This window comes from Oryx dammah, unplaced genomic scaffold (genome assembly GCF_014754425.2).
Source record: "Oryx dammah isolate SB20612 unplaced genomic scaffold, SCBI_Odam_1.1 HiC_scaffold_10, whole genome shotgun sequence".
NCBI classification, from domain to species: domain Eukaryota; kingdom Metazoa; phylum Chordata; class Mammalia; order Artiodactyla; family Bovidae; genus Oryx; species Oryx dammah.
Window position 1 is genome coordinate 5,417,662 of NW_024070194.1, and position 19,946 is coordinate 5,437,607.

Below are 19,946 nucleotides of genomic sequence, written 5' to 3' on the forward strand. Positions count from 1 at the left end.
GTGTTACTCTGCTTATTTAACATATTGCAGAGTACATCATGTGAAATGCTGGGCTGGATGAAGCACAAGCTGGAATCAATATTGCCGGGAGAAATATCAATAACCTCAGATGTGCAAATGATACCACCCTAATGGCAGAAAGCAAAGAGGAACTAAAGAATCTCCTGATGAAGGTGAAAGAGGAGAGTGAAAAAGCTGGCTTAAAACTCCACATTCAAAAAATGAAGATCATGGCATCTGGTCCCATCACTTCATGGCAAAAAGGGGAAAAATGGAAACAGTGACAGACCTTATTTTCCTGGGCCCCAAGATCACTGAGGCCAGTGACTGCAGCCATGAACTTAAAAGATGCTTACTCCTTGGAAGAAAAGCTATTACAAACCTAGACAGAGTATTAAAAAGCAGAGACATTATTTTGCTGACAAAGGTCTGTATAGTAAAAGCTATGGTTTTTCCAGTAGTCATGTACGGATGTGAGAGTTGGACCATAAAGAAGGCTGAGCACCAGAGAATTGATGCTTTTGAACTGTGGTGCTGCAGAAGACTCTTGAGAGTCCCTTGGACAGTAAGGAGATCAAACCAGTCAATCCTAAAGGAAATCGACCCTGAATATTCAGTGGAAGGACTGATGCTGAAGCTGAAGCTCCAATACTTTGGCCACCTGATGTGAAGAGCTGACTCACTGGAAAAGCCTCTGATCCTGGGAAAGGTTGAAGGCAGGAGAAGGGGGAGACCAAGGATGAGATGGTTGGATGGCATCACCAACTCAATGGACATGAATTTGAGCAAGCTCCGGGAGGTAGTGAAGGACAGGGAAGCCTGGTGTGTCTGCAGTCCATGGGGTCACAGAGGGCTGGACACGACTAAGTGACTGAACTACAACAGTGACAGAGAAGAGGACAGGATTGAAATAATAGTATATTACATGAATCCTCACAACAAGCTGTGACAGGTTCTACTATTTGCATTTTGTGTGTGTGCTTAGTCTCGTCCAACTCTGAGACCCAGTGGACTGTAGCCTATCAGGCTCCTCTGTCCATGGGATTTCCCAGGCAAGAACACTGGAATGGGTTGCCATTTCCTCCTCCAGGGAATCTTCCTGACCCAGACATAGAACCAGCGTCTCCTGTGTCTCCTGCCTCAACAGGGGAATTCTTTACCACTGAGCTATCTGGGAAGCCAATTTGCGTTTTACAATCATGCAAATAGACGCACAGAGGTATTAAATCACCTTTTAACACAGATGGAACACAGGAGTCAGGATTTCCCCCGGCAATCCAGTGGCTAAACTTCCAATGCAGCGGGACCAAGGGGAACTAAAGGCCCATATGCCACAGGGTGGGGCTAAAATTTTTAAAAAGTGAAAAACAACCAAAAAGGAGTGCCAGTTGCTCTCAAACTCTAGTATACATCGCAGTCACCTGGGGGGGATTCTGAAAATAAGAGTTGCTGGGGGCAGCCACCCAGAGTTTCGAATTCAGCTGGTCAGTAAATCTAGAGCGTGGCCCAAGGATCTGCCTTTCTAACATTTTCGCCAGGTGGTGCAAGTGCTGCTGGTAGGGGCTGCACTTTGCGAACCATTAACCTACATTATCGGAGAAGGCAATGGCAGCCCACTCCAGTACTCTTGCCTGGAAAATCCCATGGACGGAGGAGCCTGGTGGGCTGCAGTCCATGGGGTCGCTAAGAGTTGGACACGACTGAGTGGCTTCACTTTCACTTTTCACTTTCATGCATTGGAGAAGGAAATGGCGACCCACTCCAGTGTTCTTGCCTGGAGAATCCCAGGGATGGTGGAACCTGGTGGGCTGCCGTCTATGGGGTCGCACAAAGTCGGACATGACTGAAGCGACGTAGCAGCAGCAGCAGCACCAGCAGCAGCGGCCTACATTATACCCCACCCCCCGCCCCAGTCAATGTTTCTGTTGTTGCTCACTTGTGTCCGACTCTTTGGGACCCCATGGACTCATGGGACCCCACAGTCCACCAGGCTCCTCTGTCCATGGGATTTTCCGGGCAAGAGTACTAGAGTGGGTTGTCATTTTCCTACTCCAGGGGATCTTCCTGACCCAGAGAGCAAACCCGTGTCTCTTATGTCTCCTACGCTGGCAGGTGGCTTCTTTACCACTGAGGCAGCTGAGAATCTAGCACAGGTGGTTCCTAGCCCTCAAATCAAGTAACTCTCAGAGTCTTATCTCTCAACCTCAGGTCACATGTAAAATGTATTTATTACTATGCTTATCTAAAGTAGGTAGAACTTACACCATTATGCATTTCTACATTTATTAATCTATGGGTAGATAATTTCATCTCAATGTCAGCAGTTCTTCAAGACTGCCAAATTGCGAACAGAAAGCTGTAGGAGTTCCCACGTGCACCACTAGGGGGCAAACGAGTCTGTTACAGGCCCGCCACACCTGGCCCAACTAGGTGGAACAAGGCTTCCCTTGTTCTTAAATCTTCCCAGTTGCTTAAATGTTGACCACTCCTATCCCTTATAGCTTACTCATGGCAAATAGATGGGGGAAAAAATGGAAACAGTGACAGACTTTATTTTCTTAGGCTCCAAAATCACTGTGGATGGTGACCGCAGCCATGAAATTAAAGATGCTTGCTCCTTGGAAGAAAAGCTATTACAAACCTAGACAGAGTATTAAAAAGCAGAGACATCACTTTGCTACAAAGGTCTGTCTAGTCAAAACTATACTGTTTCCAGTAGTCACGTACAGATGTGAGAGTTGGATCGTAGAGAAGGCTGAGCACCAGAGAATTGATGCTTTTGAACTGTGGTGCTGGAGAAGACTCTTGAGAGTCCCTTGGACAGCAAGGAGATCAAACCAGTCAATCCTAAAGGAAATCGACCCTGAATATTCAGTGGAAGGACTGATGCTGAAGCTGAAGCTCCAATACTTTGGCCATCTGATGCAAAGAGCTGATTCATTGAAAAAGACCCTGATGCTGGGAAACATTGAAGGCAGGAGATGACAGAGGATGAGATGGTTGGATGGCATCACCGACTCAACGGACATGCATTTGAGCAAACTCCAGGAGACAGTGAGGGACAGAGAACTCTGACATACTGCAGTCCATGGGGTCGCAGAGAGTCAGACATGACTGAGCAACTGAACAGCAACAACTTAGGATGGAAGTAAGAACCAAAAAGGAAAAAAATACTGGAAAAAAAAAAAGAACACAGTCTTGGATTGCAGGGGCTTTTAACATGAGTGACACTGGCATGTAAATGTCTATCTAACCAATAACTTCTGTGTGTCAAGTATCCTGAGAGGTGGTGGAATTTGGGCAGTGAATGATTCAGCTATAAAAAGGAAAGACACAGGAGGATGACCACATAAAAAGGCTGCTTCCAGAATATTGTTGTTCATCAGTCACTCCACCAGCTCACCACTTTTGCACAGCATTTTGCAATTTGTATTATATCAAGCCATGTAATGAAGTACAAACAACATTAACCCAGCAAGATCTGATAATGACTATAACTGAAAAATGGATATTATGGTTGCTCCTGGGAATGTCTATTCTACTTTTTGTCTCTTTGAATTTGCCTATAATAGGCATTTCTGGTAAGTGGAATCAGACAATGTTTGTCCTTCTGTGACTTGCTTCTTTCACTTAGCACAATGTTTTCAAGGTTAATTCATGGTGTAGCATTCATCAGAACTTCATTCCTTTTTAATGGCTGAATATCCCACTGTGTGGAAATACCACATTTTGTATATCCACTCATAAGTTGATAGACACTTGGGGCCTCCCTGGTGGCTCAGACTGCAATGTGGGAAACCGGGTTCGATCCCTGGGTTGGGAAGATCTGGAGAAGGACATGGCTACCCACTCCAGTATTCTTGCCTGGAGAATTCCGTGGACAGAGAAGCCTGGCAGGCTACAGTCCACAGGGTTGCAAAGAGTCAGACACATTTATCGACTAAATACTTTCACTTGGGTTCTTTCCACTTTATTGTTGTTGTTGATTTCTTTTTGGCTGCACCACATGGCATGCGGGATCTTCGTTCCCTGATCAGGGATCAAACCTGTGTTCCTGCAGTGGAAGCACAGAGTCCTAACCACTCAAACTCCAGGGAATTCCTTTTTTTTTTTTTTTTACAGTGGTGTCATTTCTCATAGGCTCCCTTTGTTGGCAGAACTAGGAAGTGTGTGTGTGTGTATATATATATATATATATATATTTTTTTTTTTTTAAGTGGGGGCTACTCTCTAATGGTGATCCACAAGCTTCTGCTTGCTGTGGTTTCTCTTGTTGTGGAGCACAGGCCCTAGGGTGTGCAGGCTTCAGTAGTTGTGGCGAAAGGGCTCAGATGCCCCGTGCCATGTGGAATCCTCCCATACCAGGGATCGGACCCGTGTTCCCCGCATTGGCAGGCAGATTCTGTTCTTAACCACTGACCCACCAGGGAAGTCCCTAGGAAGTATGTTTACATATGGTGTTTATAATTGAGAAATTTCACTTAGAAAGCTGGACCTCTAGCTTCTCCTCAGAAACCTGAATGCCTGATCATGATCAGCTGGGAAACTGGCAATAATCAGCTGGCAGACGGTAGGGGTTCAACAATATTTGTTTTCTCACTGAAGTATTTATTGCATGCCTCCTGTGGGCCAGGTACTAGGTTGTATGACAGTTCTTCTAATTTCTGGCACTATGTAGTATGAGACGATAGTACTCTAGTAGCTAGTTACACCCACTGTATATACTTGTAGGCAGTGGAATTTCAGCAGTCCTCACTTTTAACTGCTTTCTTCCCTCCAGCTGGAAGGAAAGCTGGATACCCTTATATGTCCAAAGCCCATGCCACCTCCTCCTTGGGGCTGTCCCCAGTGTGCCATCTCTGATGTCACTTCTCCATTCTCTAAGCTCTTTGTCCTTCTCACAACATTCATCATCTTCTCTCCTGAATCACTGGTTTTCAGTTCAGAAATGCCACTCCAGTGCTCTTGCCTGGAAGATCCCATGGACAGAGGAGCGTGCTAGGCTACAGTCCATGGGGTCGCAAAGAGTCAGACATGACTGAGGGACTTCACCTTCTTTCTTTCTTTACTCCTAACTTATTAATCTTCTCTTTCTGGTAAGGAGATGGTACACTCTTTGAGGGCAAGCACTGTATCTGTCTTTCTTGGGTCTATGTCCTTAAATCTAACATCAGTCCTGGCACATTGTAGGCATTCGATGAAAATTTCAGTTAAAAACAGTTGCTGTTGAACTCTTTGATGGGTACAGCGTAGTGTAGCATGGCATGGAGTAGTAATATAATTGTAAGCAAAACAGACATAGTAGTTTTGTCCTCAAAGAGTTAACTGACTTCTAGGGGAGAAAGATATTCATAAAAATCATAATTTGTATTTGTAGACTGATTTGAAAAACATGATCTCTACTTGCACTATTGTCCCCAGTTGGCTTCATACATACGCACCCTTAGAAAATATATAGTGTTGGTTGATGTTTTGTTTTCCATTTCAGGGTATTGCTCTCTTTTTTCCTTCCAAAATATATCTTGCAGAGTTATGTAGGGTTACATCACCCTTTTAAAGTGATAGATAGTAGTCATTAGTATGGCTACACCATTCCCCAATGATGGGCACTTAGAAAGTTTCTGGGTTTTGTTTTCGCGTTACAAACAATAACGCAACAGGTCTTTTTGTGCACTTCTGCTTTTTCTCTGGTAGATTCCAGGAAATCAAAGTAGTGGGTCATAGGCTTGCTTTTCTTTTTCATTTTTTGTTCTACACATGCCTATGTCATTAGAATTCATACAGCACTTTTGTGATTTAAAAAAATACGCTAAAAAATAGAAAGAAGTAGGTAGATGGTTCATGTTGCTGGCTTTTAGAAAGTAGAGATGCCTGATCACTGTCCCATGACTGTTACATAATCCGCTAACCATTATGTAATAAAATCTGCAAAGGATGCTCCTGCGATTACACGTCACCAAGCAGAGAAATCTCAGGCCTCCAGCCCTGCTTTCAAGATGAGAAATATGTCTCCCTTCAGAGATTTTGGTATTTTTCTGATACAAAATGTCACCGAGAATCAGTGACCAGGGTTTCCTACCACTAAAGCCTTCTTAAAACTTTTGTTTTCTTTTTGGCTGTCACAAAACCACAGAGCTGGAAGGGACTTATTAACAGCCTCGTGCACTCTTGTAATGGTTTCCAAGGTACAGTTTTGAGTTGTTGCAAAGGCGGAGTTTGGGTGGGACAGTTTTTCTCAGCTGGACTTCCTATAAACACCATCAGCTTAGGAGTGATTAAGACAGGAGCTTACACATGAGCTGGTAACAGCAGAGGTACAGGCAGCAACAGATAAATACAGTAATTGCTACTCTGAATAGCAGGTTGTTGGTTCTCCAAATGCTCTCCAGGCACCATGTCACTGACTCCTGAGACAAGACCCACTGACTTTAGCTGGGGACACCAAGGCCTAGAGAGGGAATCCTGCACTCACACAACACCTGTTGGACAGCTCCTGATCAGACATGTGCAGAGCTCATGGGAAACACAGCTATTATAAAACACAGGGGACTTCTCTGGCAATCCAGTGGCTAAGACTCTACACTTCCAATGTAGAGGGCAAGGGTTCTATCCCTGGTTGGGGAACTAAGATTCCCACATGGCACACGTCATGGCCAAAAAATTTTTTTAAACTTTTTTAATTATGAAAGATGTTGTTGTGGGGTGGGAAACCAGGGGAAGGTGGGTCTTTGCCTGAAGAAATCAGAGAAAGCTTCAGAAAGGATATGACAACTCAGTTGGGGCTGGAAGTCAAGAAAACAAGGAAGGGAGGAAAGGAAGAACATTCATACCCAGTGAACAGCATATACAGGCACAGAGGCCAAAGTGGTAGAAGAATATGGTAGGTACAGAGAGCCAAGACCATGCTGGAGAAAGAGAACTTGTCATGTTGTGAGCCCTGAGTCTTCAATAAATATCTGGGGTGAGTTAGAATGAGTGGTTCAATGGTAAATGTGTTCAACAAAGTCTTGTGTAGGTGCTGGACACTTTGCAAGCCCTAAGGGTTCAGTGAGTCATGAACCACAAAAGCAAAGTTCACAGTTAACAAGGTGTGTGTGTGTATGCTAAGTAGCTTCAGTTGTCTGACTCCTTGCAACTCCATGGGTTGTAGCCCACCAGGCTCCTCCGTCCATGGCATTCTCCAGGCAAGAATACTGAGTGGATGCCATTTCCTCTTCCAAGGGATCTTCTCAACACAGGGATCAAACCCGAGTCTCCTAAGTCTCACTGCACTGGTAGGTGGGTTCTTTACCACTAGCCACCTCTGGAAAAACCATCAACGTGATGGGTAGAAGACAAATCCATGAAGTGAAGTGTGACAAGCCACCAGAATTGATGCCAGTGTAGTCTACACTGCAGGTGTCTGGTGAAGTGACAAGCCAAGGAGACAGTGTTTGGCTTGGTCTTCCTCGATGCTGGTTTCCATTCAGGGAAGTTGAGGGCTAAGGAAAGTCATTTCCTTTGACTTACCCAGATTTTATTTTATATTTTATTTATTTATGTATTTTTTGGCCGTGCCATGCAGCTTGCAGGATCTCAAGTTCCTTACCAGGCATTGGACGCAGTCGCTCAGCAGTGCAAGCATGGAGACCTAAACACTGGACCACCAAGGAATTACCAACTTAACCAGATTTTTAAAACAGTGTATTTAGATTATTACACTAATGCAACTACTGTGGTGTTGGAGAAGACTCTTGAGAGTCCCTTGGACTGGCAAGGAGATCCAACCAGTCCATCCTAAAGGAGATCAGACCTGAATATTCACTGGAAGGACTGATGCTGAAGCTGAAGCTCCAAACTTTGGCCACCTGATGCGAAGAACCGACTCACTGGAAAAGACCCTGATGCTGAGAAAGATTGAAGGCGGAGAAGAAAGGATTGAAGAAGGAGAGGACAGAGGATGAGATGGTTAGATGACATCACCGACTCAATGGACATGAATTTGAGCAAACTCTAGGAGATAGCGAAGGAGAGAGAACTCTGATGTACTGCAGTCCATGGGGTCGCAAACAGTGGGACACGACTGAGCAACTAAACTGAATGCAACTACTTTAATAATTTTAGTAAGTGGCTTCCATACTCACTTGAATCCCAGGAGGCAGTATATTATTCTTGCATTTATAGGTGAAAAGGCCGAGGCTCAGAGAAGTTAAGTAACTATTCCAAGGTTATGTTGTTCGTAAGTGGTAAAGGCAAAACTGGAACCCCCTCTTAGACACAGCCTGTAACACCGCAAGTCCCCTCAAGGCTGGATTCAGTCTCACGTGACACTGGGCATCTCGTGTGCTTTTTTTTAAGCCTTGGTATTTCCACCTGTAAAATGGGGGTGAAGGATCCAACTGTCAGCTTCTACTCTGGCGCGGTCGGGAGCTCATGGTCAGATCGCATGAATAACGGGGAAGACCGGGAGGTGGAAGCCGCGAATTTCTCCATCTGAGCTCACAGCTCCAAGTTACCACCTCCGGGCTCCGGCCAGGTTCCCATGACAACTCGGCCAGCCGCCATCCTGGGACCGAGGGCGTGCGTCACTTCCGGCCCGTTTATTTCCGGGTCCCAGCCCCAGCCCCGCGGCGGCGGGCCTTTAGGCTCCGAAGCGGGACGCCGCCGCTTCTCGCTCACCTTTCTGCCTCCGGCTTCTTCTCCGCCTCCGGCGAGTGTCGGCCTCTCCCCGGCCCAGCGCGCAGCCGCGGCCTGGCCTCCCTTTGGGCCCGCCTCCGAGACGTCACTTCCGGACTGAGTGCTTCCGGGTCGCCGCGGCCCCAGGGTACTGGTCTCGGTCTCCCGCAGCCGGCCGGAGCTCCGAGCGCCCAGCCGGAGCTCCGAGCGCCCAGCCGGGCCCGGCTCCGGCGGCGGCCGCGGCTGCTTCCTGCTCACCTCGGCGGGGCTGTCCTCGGCGGCGGTGCCGGGGTAAGGGCGGTTCGGCCGCGGGCGGAAACGGCGTCTGGGGCTTCCCTGGGCGGAGGGGGCGCCCGATTCGGCGGGGCTCGGCCGGCCCGGGAGTGGGGTCCCTTCGCGGCCGGCGAGGGGGCGATGGGCGAACCCGCCTTTCCGGCACTCCGGGGGCCCGGGTGCTCCTCAGGATCCCGGCTCCCCCCGAGGGCTGCCTTGCAACCTCCTGGAGACCGGCGGTGGGAGGCTCGGGGCAGCTCAGGAGGAGCACCCCCTGTTCGGAGACGGCCGCGGCAGCAGAACACCCCGATTCCAGCCGCAGGCAGTTACCGCGCAGTTGGTCCTCAGCCTGGGCTCCGGTGGCAGACCGGGGTTTGTACTCATTATGTGACCTTGGACAAGTCACTCCATCGTCTGAGTCTCAGTTGGCTGGTTAGTTCAATGGGGAGTGAACCTGTCTGCTCGGGGCCGGGGTGGGGATGAAGGGAGATGCATACGAAGCACAGCCTCTGGCATACAGCAGGCGTCCAATAAATGATGCGTGCGTGCTCAGTCGCTTCAGTCGTGTCCGACTCTCTGCGACCCCACAGGACTGTAGCCCGCTAGGCTCCTCTGTCTATAGGATTCTCCAGGCAAGGATACTGGAGTGGGTTGCCATGCCCTCCTCCAGTGGATCTTCCCAGCTCAGGGATGGAACCCGGGTCTCCTGCCATCAGGTGGATGCTTTACCATCTGAGCCACCAGGGAAGCCCCCCGCCTCCCCGCCAATAAATGATAGCTGCTGTCGATAGCTGCTGTCAATTCGGCCACAGTCCCTGGGGAGGGCCCGAGATTGGGACTAGGGTGTTTTGCACAACTGATGTGGCGCTTAGAGGCTGTAAGAATCACCAGACTGGGAGTAGCAGTTGCCAGCTTCTGTGTGCTGCAGGGAGGGGATCCTGCTTGCTCCAGAGCCCCTCTGCCAGCGGCAGCTGCCACTGGGGAAGCCCAATTTCAGCATCGGCTGAGGCTATTTTCAGAGGTCGGGAAGCCCTTTCTCTGAATCTCTCTGGGATTGGGTTGGGGTGTGGGGACCCTTTGGTGTTTTCACTGCCAGTGGAAGGTTGCTTAGGATGTGTCTCAGGGGCTTGGGGATGAGTGCCAAGGAGTGGGGTGTGGAGGTGGAGGGGGTTGATGGGCACTCCCCTTGCTGCTGTTTGGAGGCCCAGGGAACTCTGAGTGGCCTGAAGCTAGACCAGGGATCTGTAAACCTGTGGACTGGGGCAGTGCCGGGCCCAAAATAGCTTCTGCCTGTGCAGGGAGGAGGAAGCCTTCAGATGCTGCTTGGGGAATGTTTCTGCTTGAATGGGCCAGCTGAGGTAAAGCCAAGCTCATCCTTCCCTATCCAGAATCATTTCAGTTCCGTTCAGTGAGGTTTTAAACAGATCCAGCTTTCCTCTGAGATGTTTAAAAAATAATTAGAATACCACCACCACCCCTCCCCCCGCCCCTGACTGCAATATCTCTCTTCAAAGGGGGGCCCAGATTGTGGGTGCAGGAAGGTGCTGACCAGGTCTCTTGGCTCTGGACACCTACCCGATTCTGTTAGGGATGTTCATGGTACCATGCTTTTTTTTTTTTATTCTTCCACCAGCCTGGCATGTCTTGGCATTCCAGTCCTTGGGTTGCTTGGAGAAATTAACGGCTTCTGTCACTGCGCTGTCTTGGTATCCTGTAACCACGCTGTTTTTGCAGAGAGCGTGTTTTTTGTTGTTCTTGCAGAGTGCTAGGAATAAATTGCTGGCTCTGTGCTCAGAAGAGACATCAGCTATGACCAGCTACAATGCAGCCTGTATTCTCAGAAAATGAATTCAGGAGGGATGATGTCAGCTGCTTTACCACTGGCCAGGCGCTGGTCAGCCTCCCCTCTCAGCCCTCGAGCTTACGTCATAGAGAGATCTGTGCTCTTCCAGTCCTGCTCCGTGTGAGAAGATGGGAGTCTTGCTGCCACCGAAATTTTTAGAACTCAGCTCTGCTGGCCCTGCCATAGCGCGTCTGCCTTAGTCAAGCCCTTCTGAGTAGAGCTGTCCAGCAGCTGGACGGCTGTGCCTGAAAGCAGCGCAGCTCAGAGCTTGAGTCAGGGTTTTGGCATCACAGGTTCAGATCCCTGAGCCCCTTCTCCTGTCCTTATGGCTTAGGGCGAGTGACTCGGCCCCTCTGTGCATGCACGCTGAGTCGCTCAGTTGTGTCAGATTCTTTGTGAGCCCATGGCCTGTGGCCCGCCAGGCTCCTCTGGCCGTGGGATTCTCTGTGGCCGTGGGAATACTGGAGGGGGTTGCCATTCTCTCCTCCAGTTAGCCCCTCTGAGCCTCAGTTTTTCCTTGTTTAACCTTGGGGTTGTCGAGTGGATTTCGTTGATTTTCATGGGGCACTTAGCAGAGGGCCCTTCTGTGCTAACCCCTTGGTGAATGGTACTCATGGTACCCACAGATGACGAAGTAAAGGAGGGAGATTCCAGGCCATGGGCTGGCCACCCCAGGTTCCAATTCCAGCTCTGACCTTTTCAGGCTCTGTTGAGCAGGTTGTTTAGTGGCAGAGCCTTGGCCTCTCTCCTCGTAGAACTGTGAGGATTAAACTGGATGATGCAGTTAAAGTGGAAAGCCCGAGGCCTAGCGCGCAGTAGGACCACGATCATTGTTCGCCTTTCCTCAAGGATCTTGTAGCATTTTCTTTCACCTGTTTCCTCACCAGTATAGGCTGGTTCAAGATTCCCCTTAGATGTGTTTCCTGCCCTTCACGTTAGGACTGGGCTGTTTGCAGTCCTTTTGTTTGTTTATTTGCCAGCCACAAACAAAGGTGGGGACTGTGGTATGGTTACAGCGCTGAGCAGACGCTGAGCTGAGCTTGAGGGTGGCTGACTCTGTTTTTTAAAAAAAAAGTCAGTCTCTATTGGCTCAAGCCTGACTTCTTTGGAGAAAAATCATAGCAGTGTTTTGGAGGCTTGATGTCGCTCTGTCTAAATTGTTCTCAGATGTACTAAAAAACAGTCCCTGGGGCCAGAGGCCGGATGGAAGCCTCTTTTGGATAAATAAAAAAAAAAAAGGTAAACGCATATGGGTTTTTTTTTTTTTTTTTTTTTTTTTTTTTAGCAAGGACAGTGATGTCTTCTCTCAGGTTGCAATGCAGTTTTATTTTTATTATTTTTTTTTTTTTTGCAGTTTTATTTTTAAAGCAAACACACATACTTTGATACTGAGCGGTAAGCCTGTTCAGCTAGAATTCAGGGCAGAGCTCTGTCTTCTCAACCGCTGTGCCCTCCTGTCCCCTGCCTACGCCCTGTCCCCCCAACTGCACCAGCCTGGGGCCTGGCACCATGGAGGCCTGAATATCACTGAGCTCAGGAATCATGGGATGGCGGGAGGAACACAGCTTTCCAGTCCTCAGGCCAGGCTTGGAAGCTGGGGTCCGCCTTTTCCTAACCCTGAGCTTACATAACCCTGTGGCAGATCATGTCATGGAGCCTTGCTTTCTTCCCTCTCCTGCTGGCCTTCCAGAACTATAAGGAGAGCTAAACGAGAAACGCGAGCATGGTGAACGCTGACGTGCTTAGCATCATGCGTTTTGCCTGTTTTATCAAATACCTACTGTGTGCCAGGTGCTGTGTTAGGCATCATGGTGAACAAAACAGACATTGTCCTTGCCTTTGCAGGGTTGACTGCTTACTGGATATTGAGGGGAGACAGACAGGAAGATAGTAAATGAATAAAGTTGAAAATTTCCCAGAGTATTTTTTTTTTGGCCACACCCAGCAACATGTAGAACTTACCCCACTAGGGTTCGAACCCATGCCCCCTGCAGTGAACTGTGGAATCTTAACCACTGGACCCGCCCGGGATGCCCAAAGTTGATGATTTCAGATGGTGATTACCCCAGGATGATGGGATGACAAGGGCCAGGCAGGTGCGCTTTACTGAGCTGGGGTGGTCAGGGAGAGCTTCAGAGGAGTGATGCTTGAGTTGAGACCTGAATGATGAGAGCGAGCCTGTGACAGGAGGAACCTGCAGAAGGAACAACATGTGCAAAGGTCCTGTGATCAAAACGGGCGTGCTGTGTTTGAGGAGCAGGCAGCAGGGCCTGTGTGGGTGCACCTTAAAGGGCAGGCAGGGCTGTTCTGAGGGCCACAGCGACCTTGGGCAGGAGGGAGAATCTGATCCCAGGTGGCACTGTTCACCTGTGTGCGGCTCAGGTCTGAGCCTTGGGCTTCCTTGGCAGGGCAATGGGTGGGAGAAGGTGGCCTCTCTGTGTCCCTAATTCTCCTGCATGTCTTACCCCTGGGGCATCTCCCCAAAACTGGAGAAGCCAGAGGAATGTCCATTACCGCCTGCATGATTTTATGGACTTCCTGATTGTCGCCAGGCTGATGGGCACCTAGGACTTCTGAGTCGGACTCAGAGCTGCTGGAGGACTGTGCAGGTCCATCCCATCCCACCGCAGCTTGTTTTTGGTCCCTCACCATCTCCCACAGCCAACAGGAACCGCCACCCCCCACATCTCCCACAGCCAACAGGAACCACTCCCCCCCCACACACACACACACTCAGACAGCGGCAGGTTTTTATGAAGCGTGTGCCCTGCCCTGGCACTGTGACCTTTCCTCAGTCACTTGGTCACAATCTCTGCACCCATGGAGCTTGTGGGCAGGACAGGTGAGTGTGAAAGCACACGCCCACCCCAGTGGGAGATGTTTGCCTCACTCTGATCTCACCTCTGAGAACGCTTGGTAGGTGTTGCACCTTCCGACACTGGGGACGTCTGCTTGTGTGCCTCGTGGGCCTACTCTGAGCTGGCATTCTGGAGAGCGTTCTTTTCCTTTCCTTCCCTTGGCTGTACTGGGGCTTCATTGCAGCTTGTGGGCTCTTTGTGGCAGTGCACAGGCTGCCCTAGTTACCCCGAGGCGTCTGGGGTCGCAGTTCCCTGACCAGGGATGGAACCCTCACCCCTGGCATTGGAGGGCAGGTTCTTTACCCCTGGACACTGGGGAAGTCCCTGAAGAGCTTTCTGTACTGACTGCAGAGAATCCTTCTACCAGCTCTGGACTATAAGAATTATTAACCCCCTTTTTCAGATGAGAAGACTGAGTTGAGTACTTGGCCCACGTAACCTGGAGAAGCAGATCCAGGGTTCACACCCAGGCAGTCCAGCTTTGAAATCTGTCTGTAACCCCTATGGGCTGTGTTGCCTCCCCTGGCCCTGGCAGTATCCCTTGATGAATACATATTTGCTGCAGCATCGTAGCGCCAAGAATACTGATGGATCTGTGCCTACTCTACTAACAAGTGGCCAGGAAGACGGCAAGAGTGTGTGAACCCTGTGCGTCCAGCCCAGAAGGTTCTGTCCTCTCACAAGAGGGAACCGTAAAAAACAAAGGTGGAGTGGGATTCCCTTGTGGTCCAGTGCTTAGGACTTATGCCTCCACTTTAGGGGGCACAGGTTCAGTCCCCGTCGGGGAACTAATATCCCAGAAGCCACAGGGCATGGCCAAAACCACCCCCCGCCCCCCCCCCCCCGAAAAACAGGCAGATCAAGGGACTCTCCAAGAGTCAACAGCCAATGTAGCCTTTTTTTTTTTTTAATGATCACAGGTGTGATCATGCTCCTATCCTCCTTGCTTTGAACCCTTCAGGGGCTTCACGGGGCTCTTTGACTGAAATGTCTGACTCGTTGAGACCCGGGGCTGGGATCCTGCTGGTGTGGGCAGCCTTGTGTCCTGTGACGCTCCTCCTCTCTCTGCTTCAGCCTCACTAGCCTGCTTGCTGTTCACATGCCAGCTTCTTTCTGGCCTCAGGAAAGGGGTGTGGCAGTGAAGGGCATGGACTTTGTAGCAGCCTGCCTGGGCGCTCACCTCAGTCCTGCTTCCTGATAGTCCTATAACTTTGGGCGCGTTTCTTAGTGTGTCTGTGTCTCAGTTTTCCCATATGTGAAATGGGGGTAACGATGCCACTGACCTCCTAGGGCTGTTGAAGACAGGATGAGTTAGGAGGCGTGGGCACCTGGCATGTGGCAAGCACTCATAGTGTTAGCCCGGGGCCTGCCTCCCTGCCAGCACCTCCCGCTTTGGGTCTAACCCTCATTTTTTCAGGGGCTTTTTAACCCTCCCTCACCCCTGTGAAACCAGGCTCGATGCCCCTAATCCTACTTTCCAGCAGCATCAAGGACCTTGCCCGTCCTGTTTCCACTCCTGTCCGGTAAGTGTGTTGAAGCCCTGGTGTAGCTCAGGCCGGCTCTGCTTCTGGTTTGGCCTCGGCAGCCACCAGATGGGACGTGGACCATTTCGAGGAATGACTTGCTTCTCGGTCTTCCCCTTCCAGAGCATTCTGCGGGTCCAGGCAGGCAGCATGTTGACGCTTCTGGCAATGTCCCTGCCTCTAAGCCAGAAGCCATGGAGGAGATAAGGTAGCCCCTGTCCCTGGATCGGATTGGATGGGGAAGCCCAGTTCAATGGATGCAAAATACAAGGATGACTTGTTCCGGAAGTATGTGCAGTTCCACGAGGGCCAAGGGGACACCACCTCCAGCAGTGATGAGTCCCTGCGGGCGGCAGCCTCCACCCTGCTCAGCCTGCACAAGGTGGACCCCTTTTATCGATTCCGGCTGATCCAGTTCTATGAAGTGGTGGAGAGCTCCCTGCGCTCGCTCCGCTCCTCCAGCCTGCGGGCCCTGTGCTGCGCCTTCAGTGTGCTTGAGACGGTGGGCATCAACCTCTTCCTCTGCCCCTGGAAGAAGGAGTTCAGAAGCATCAAGGTAAGGTCTGGGGACGGGCCCTGCACGCTGCTCTCCCCTCTTGCGCCTTGATGTCCATCTTGGGAAGAGGGTTTGTGCCCGTGTAATCTCCTTCTTCTGCTTGGGCCTTCCTGGCTTCCCGGCTGCCTCTGAGATGAGGACCAGAATTGCCCACCTGGGCTCCCTGCATAGTGCCTTCTTCACTGGTTGCCCACCCCTGGCAGCTCACATCTGAAACTGTGAGGTTGGAAAGGTGGGCAGCACCCAGTTACACAGGGCCTTGGAGCCCAGAGCAGGGGCTGAAATTTATTCTAAGGGGGCTGGGAAGCGGGCAGGGCCGGGATCTGGTTTCCAATGGAGAAGACGACTCCTGGCGGTTGTATGGGAGGTAGAGAGCGTGGAGGCCTTGAGGAGGCTGCTGCGCGAGGGAGACAGGGACAAGGGGGAGGAGGAACTAGAGACTGAGAGTTCTGAATCATTCCACAGGCGGTGGTGGCTCAGCAGAGTTTCCCCCCGGGTCAGGCTAAGTCTCACCGAAATACCAGAAAGGGTACTCGCATTGCTCCTGGGTGTTTCTGCCTCTGACCCGATTCCCTTTCTCCATCAGTGTTTGCCCTGCACCTCCTGCAGCCCATGTGGAAGGCCAGTGGCTTTGCTCCCTGCCCCCCCGGGGTCATTTCCCTCAGACCCCTGCGCTGAGTTGTTGGGGAGCAGTAGCCTCCACTTGCCGCCCTGAGATGGCCCCGACCCCCACTCCCCACGTGCCCGTGTGCAGACTGGGTGCGCCCCGGCCAGGTACAGTCTCCGCGGTGTGTCTGGGAGAGAAGAACCCACCTCTGCTCCTCTGCCCTCCCTTCCCCTAGACCTACACGGGCCCCTTCGTGTACTACGTCAAGTCGACGTTACTGGAGGAGGACATCCGAGCCATCCTGAGCTACATGGGCTACGTTCCCGAGCTGGGGACCGCCTACAGGCTCAAAGAGCTGGTCGAGACGCTGCAAGTGAAGATGGTCTCCTTCGAACTTTTTCTGGCCAAGGTGGAGTGCGAGCAGATGCTGGAGATCCACTCGCAGGTCAAGGACAAGGGCTACACGGAGTTGGACGTGGTGAGCGAGCGCCGGAGCAGCTCGGAGGACACGCGGGGGTGCGCAGAGGCCCTGCGGCGGCGCGCCGAGGCCCGCGAGCCGCTGTCGGCCTCGATGGCGCGCGTGGTGCTGCAGAAGTCGGCCAGCGAGCGGGCGGCCAAGGACTACTACAAGCCCCGCGTGACCAAGCCCTCGCGGTCAGTGGACACCTACGACAGCTACTGGGAGAGCCGGAAGCCTCCCCTGAAGAGCTCGCTGAGCCTGCGGAAGGAGCCGGCGGCCGCCGACCCCGGGGACGAGCTCAAGGACGAGATCGTCCGCCCGCCGCCCTCGCTCCTGACGGTGGCTGGCTCTCCGCACGGCGGCGCCGACGACCTGCCGGCCCCCGCTCCCAGCAACGGGCTCGGCCTGCTCCGCGGCCCCTACCTGCCTGGCCCTGACGACGTGGATCTGTACACGGACGCGGAGCCCCGGGCTGCCTACCGGAGGCAGGACGCCCTGCGGCCCGACGTCTGGCTGCTGAGAAACGATGCCCACCCCGGCTACCACAAGCGCTCGCCCCCCGCCAAAGAGTCCGCCCTCTCCAAGTGCCAGAACTGCGGCCTGGCCTGCAGCGCCGCCCTCTGCCCGCGCTGCGACAGCCTGCTGGCCTGCTCCCCGGCCGCCAAGCCCAGCGCCTTCCCCGGCAAAGCCTCGGGCCACGACAGCCTGGCCCACGGGGCCGCCCTGCGGGAGAAGTACGCGGGCCAGACTCAGGGCCTCGAGCGGCCGCCGCACCTCCACCCCAAGTCCAAGCCACCTGCCTCCGCCGCCGCCACCTCCCGCTGTGGCTTCTGCAACCGCCCGGGGGCCGCCAACACCTGCACCCAGTGTTCCAAAGTCTCCTGTGACGCCTGCCTCAGCGCCTACCATTACGACCCCTGCTGCAAAAAGAGCGAGCTGCACAAGTTCATGCCCAACAACCAGCTGAACTACAAGTCCACCCAGTTCTCCCATCTCGTGTACAGATAGATGCCACCCCGCGCCTCCCTGCTCCAAGGGCTACACCTCCGACCTTTCTGGTGTCACGGGGAAGCAGTGTTAAGGCATAGATCTCAGAAGCAGAGCCCTGCCCTTGACCACGCGGGTGTTGGGAGATGCTGGGGCCGGCCACCCCACGTGGGAGTTCCCTTACCGACTCAGATTATTTCAACTGATGGCTGCTTTGTCGTCTGGCAGGAGAGAGGGTGGCACTTCCGTTGGGATTCCTTTTTGCTAATCTCTCCACTCCCTGTTCTTTTTTGGGGGGGGTTGGGGGGGTTGTTTCTTCAAGATGGTTTCTATCTCTGGGACTCTTGCCGACCCCTCACTCCCATGGCGAAGCCAACTTGGATTGGGAAGGGCCCCCCCGGGTCGCTTCCAAATGCACACCTGGAGCGGTGAGCTAGAGGCCTGTTGGCTTGTGAAATGAGCCCTCCTGCCACACCGGGCCTCCTCCACTGGCTCATCCCTCTGCCGCTGTCCCCAAACACCGGGACCCCCGCCGGCATCCCCCGCCTGCCTTCCCTGCCTCTACGCATCAACGGTGACCCGAGCCCAGGATTCACTGAATGTCATGCTGTTGCCTCCACAGCTCAAGCAGCCGTGGGGTCTGTGAACTTGGCCCTCACGCTCTGCAGTGTGGACCTTCCACCGCAGCACTGACCCCCCCACTCCTTCTGTTGTTTGCACATCCTTCTCTTCCTGTATTGTACATAGATATTTTTGAGATTTATTTTTAAATAAATATTCAACTTGCCCGTGTGTTTCAAAGTGGTGAAAACATTACCGATGTAGCTATTTATAAAGATGCCCCAGGCTCTTTAGTCTTCCAGGGGAGGGGCTCATGCCCTTCCACCTTGTTGCCTCTGCTCGCCACCGCCCGAAGGTCGAGTGGAGCGTGCGGGCGCGGAGAAGGAACAGAGATGACGTCCCCTGGGCTCGTGGAGAGCCGCTGTCTTCCCTGCAACCAATCTCAACACCTACCTCCAGTGCGCACCTCGGGGAGCTCGTCCGGGCTGAGAGGTCTCTGCGCCTGCAGACTGTGACCACCCAGTGACGAGTCAGGAACCTCACCCTGCGGACCTCCAGCCTGGTCTTCGCCGCTTGCTGGGTGTGGGCCTTGCGCTGTAGTCTCCTCGAGTCTCAGTTCAGAAGGAAGAGGGTTTGGATCCCCACCACCCCTCCACCTCAGTCCTCTCCTCTTCACCTGTTTCCAGGACTCCTCTGTAACCTACATGACCTTTTTGCACTAGAAGTGGGCAGGAGTCGGCGTGCGCCCAGCAGATGGGCGCCTCCTGAGATTCTTAGCCGAGCCTCAGCGCTTCCAAACCCGAAGGCCCCTTAAACTCCTTATGTGAATTAACTGACCCCGGATTATCCTTTGGGGTTACAGAGGAGGAGCGGGGCAAGAATCTGAAAATAAAACTGCTTCCGTGTGAACTAATAATATATTTTAGCCATAAGTGTTGGTGATGTACAGAATGTTACGGGGATTGACCTGCAGTGGGTTTTGTGATGGGAGGAGGTATTCAGCTCCTGAGCACATTTCCATCTGGCTGAATCCTGAGGCCACTGTGAATTTGCTGATGTTCTTCCAACTCAGTTGAGAGATTTTAAGGTTTTCAAAATCTTCTATGGCTTTTTTTTTATATATATATTTAGTAGATCACTTGTAGATATTCCATGTGTATATAAAGCTGAGTTTCAATCAACTGTATTACTAAGGCCCTCCCCCTTGGGGGCACCCATCTTTGATGTTCTTCTTCCTTTTCACATCTCAGAGGTGTCAATGCCTGTCCCAGTCCCGACTTTTCCAGTTTTCCATTTTCAGACTGCTCTAGCACTACACTAACTCTTAACCAACCGTGATGCCACGTAACTTACACAGCAGACAGAAGCAGGAATAACCCACTTGTTCTGGAAGAGAAAGTCCAGCGTGGGTTCTCATCACGGAAACACTGTGTTCGTGGGTTGGAATAGGAAACGCTGTGACCGTGCCCCTCCTCGGTGTGTATCTTAGTTGTATGAGGTTGCTGTGATTGAGATAAATAGATGCTAATTTAAAAATGCAGATGTTTGCATTTGATGTCTACCAAGAGTTGAAATGTTGAGAGATGCTTTAAAAAATAATAATAAAGTGTCTTCCATTGTTAA

General features: G+C 51.7%; 1 protein-coding gene and 1 long non-coding RNA gene across 2 annotated transcripts; one reads left to right on the forward strand and one right to left on the reverse strand.

Moving 5' to 3' along the window:
• Window positions 1-8,076: 8,076 nt before the first annotated feature.
• Window positions 8,077-8,727, reverse strand: LOC120869108. The gene is made up of 2 exons (XR_005722434.1): window positions 8,659-8,727; window positions 8,077-8,545 (listed from the first exon to the last, which is right to left on the reverse strand). It is a non-coding gene; the product is annotated as an uncharacterized LOC120869108 (long non-coding RNA).
• Window positions 8,728-8,805: 78 nt separating this feature from the next.
• Window positions 8,806-19,946, forward strand: SPATA2 (spermatogenesis associated 2). The gene is made up of 3 exons (XM_040248175.1): window positions 8,806-8,946; window positions 15,276-15,708; window positions 16,551-19,946. The coding sequence occupies exons 2-3, from the start codon at window positions 15,388-15,390 to the stop codon at window positions 17,781-17,783; spliced, it is 1,554 nt and encodes a 517-aa protein (XP_040104109.1). The 5' UTR covers window positions 8,806-8,946; window positions 15,276-15,387; the 3' UTR covers window positions 17,784-19,946.

What these genes read in the sequence shown, in the direction of transcription:
- SPATA2 (XM_040248175.1), top strand. Translation starts at nt 15,388, where the DNA reads ATGGGGAAGCCCAGTTCAATGGATGCAAAATACAAGGATGACTTGTTC. An exon ending in AGGAGTTCAGAAGCATCAAG is followed by an intron (nt 15,709 to 16,550) that starts GTAAGGTCTGGG and finishes CCCTTCCCCTAG; the next exon opens with ACCTACACGGGCCCCTTCGT.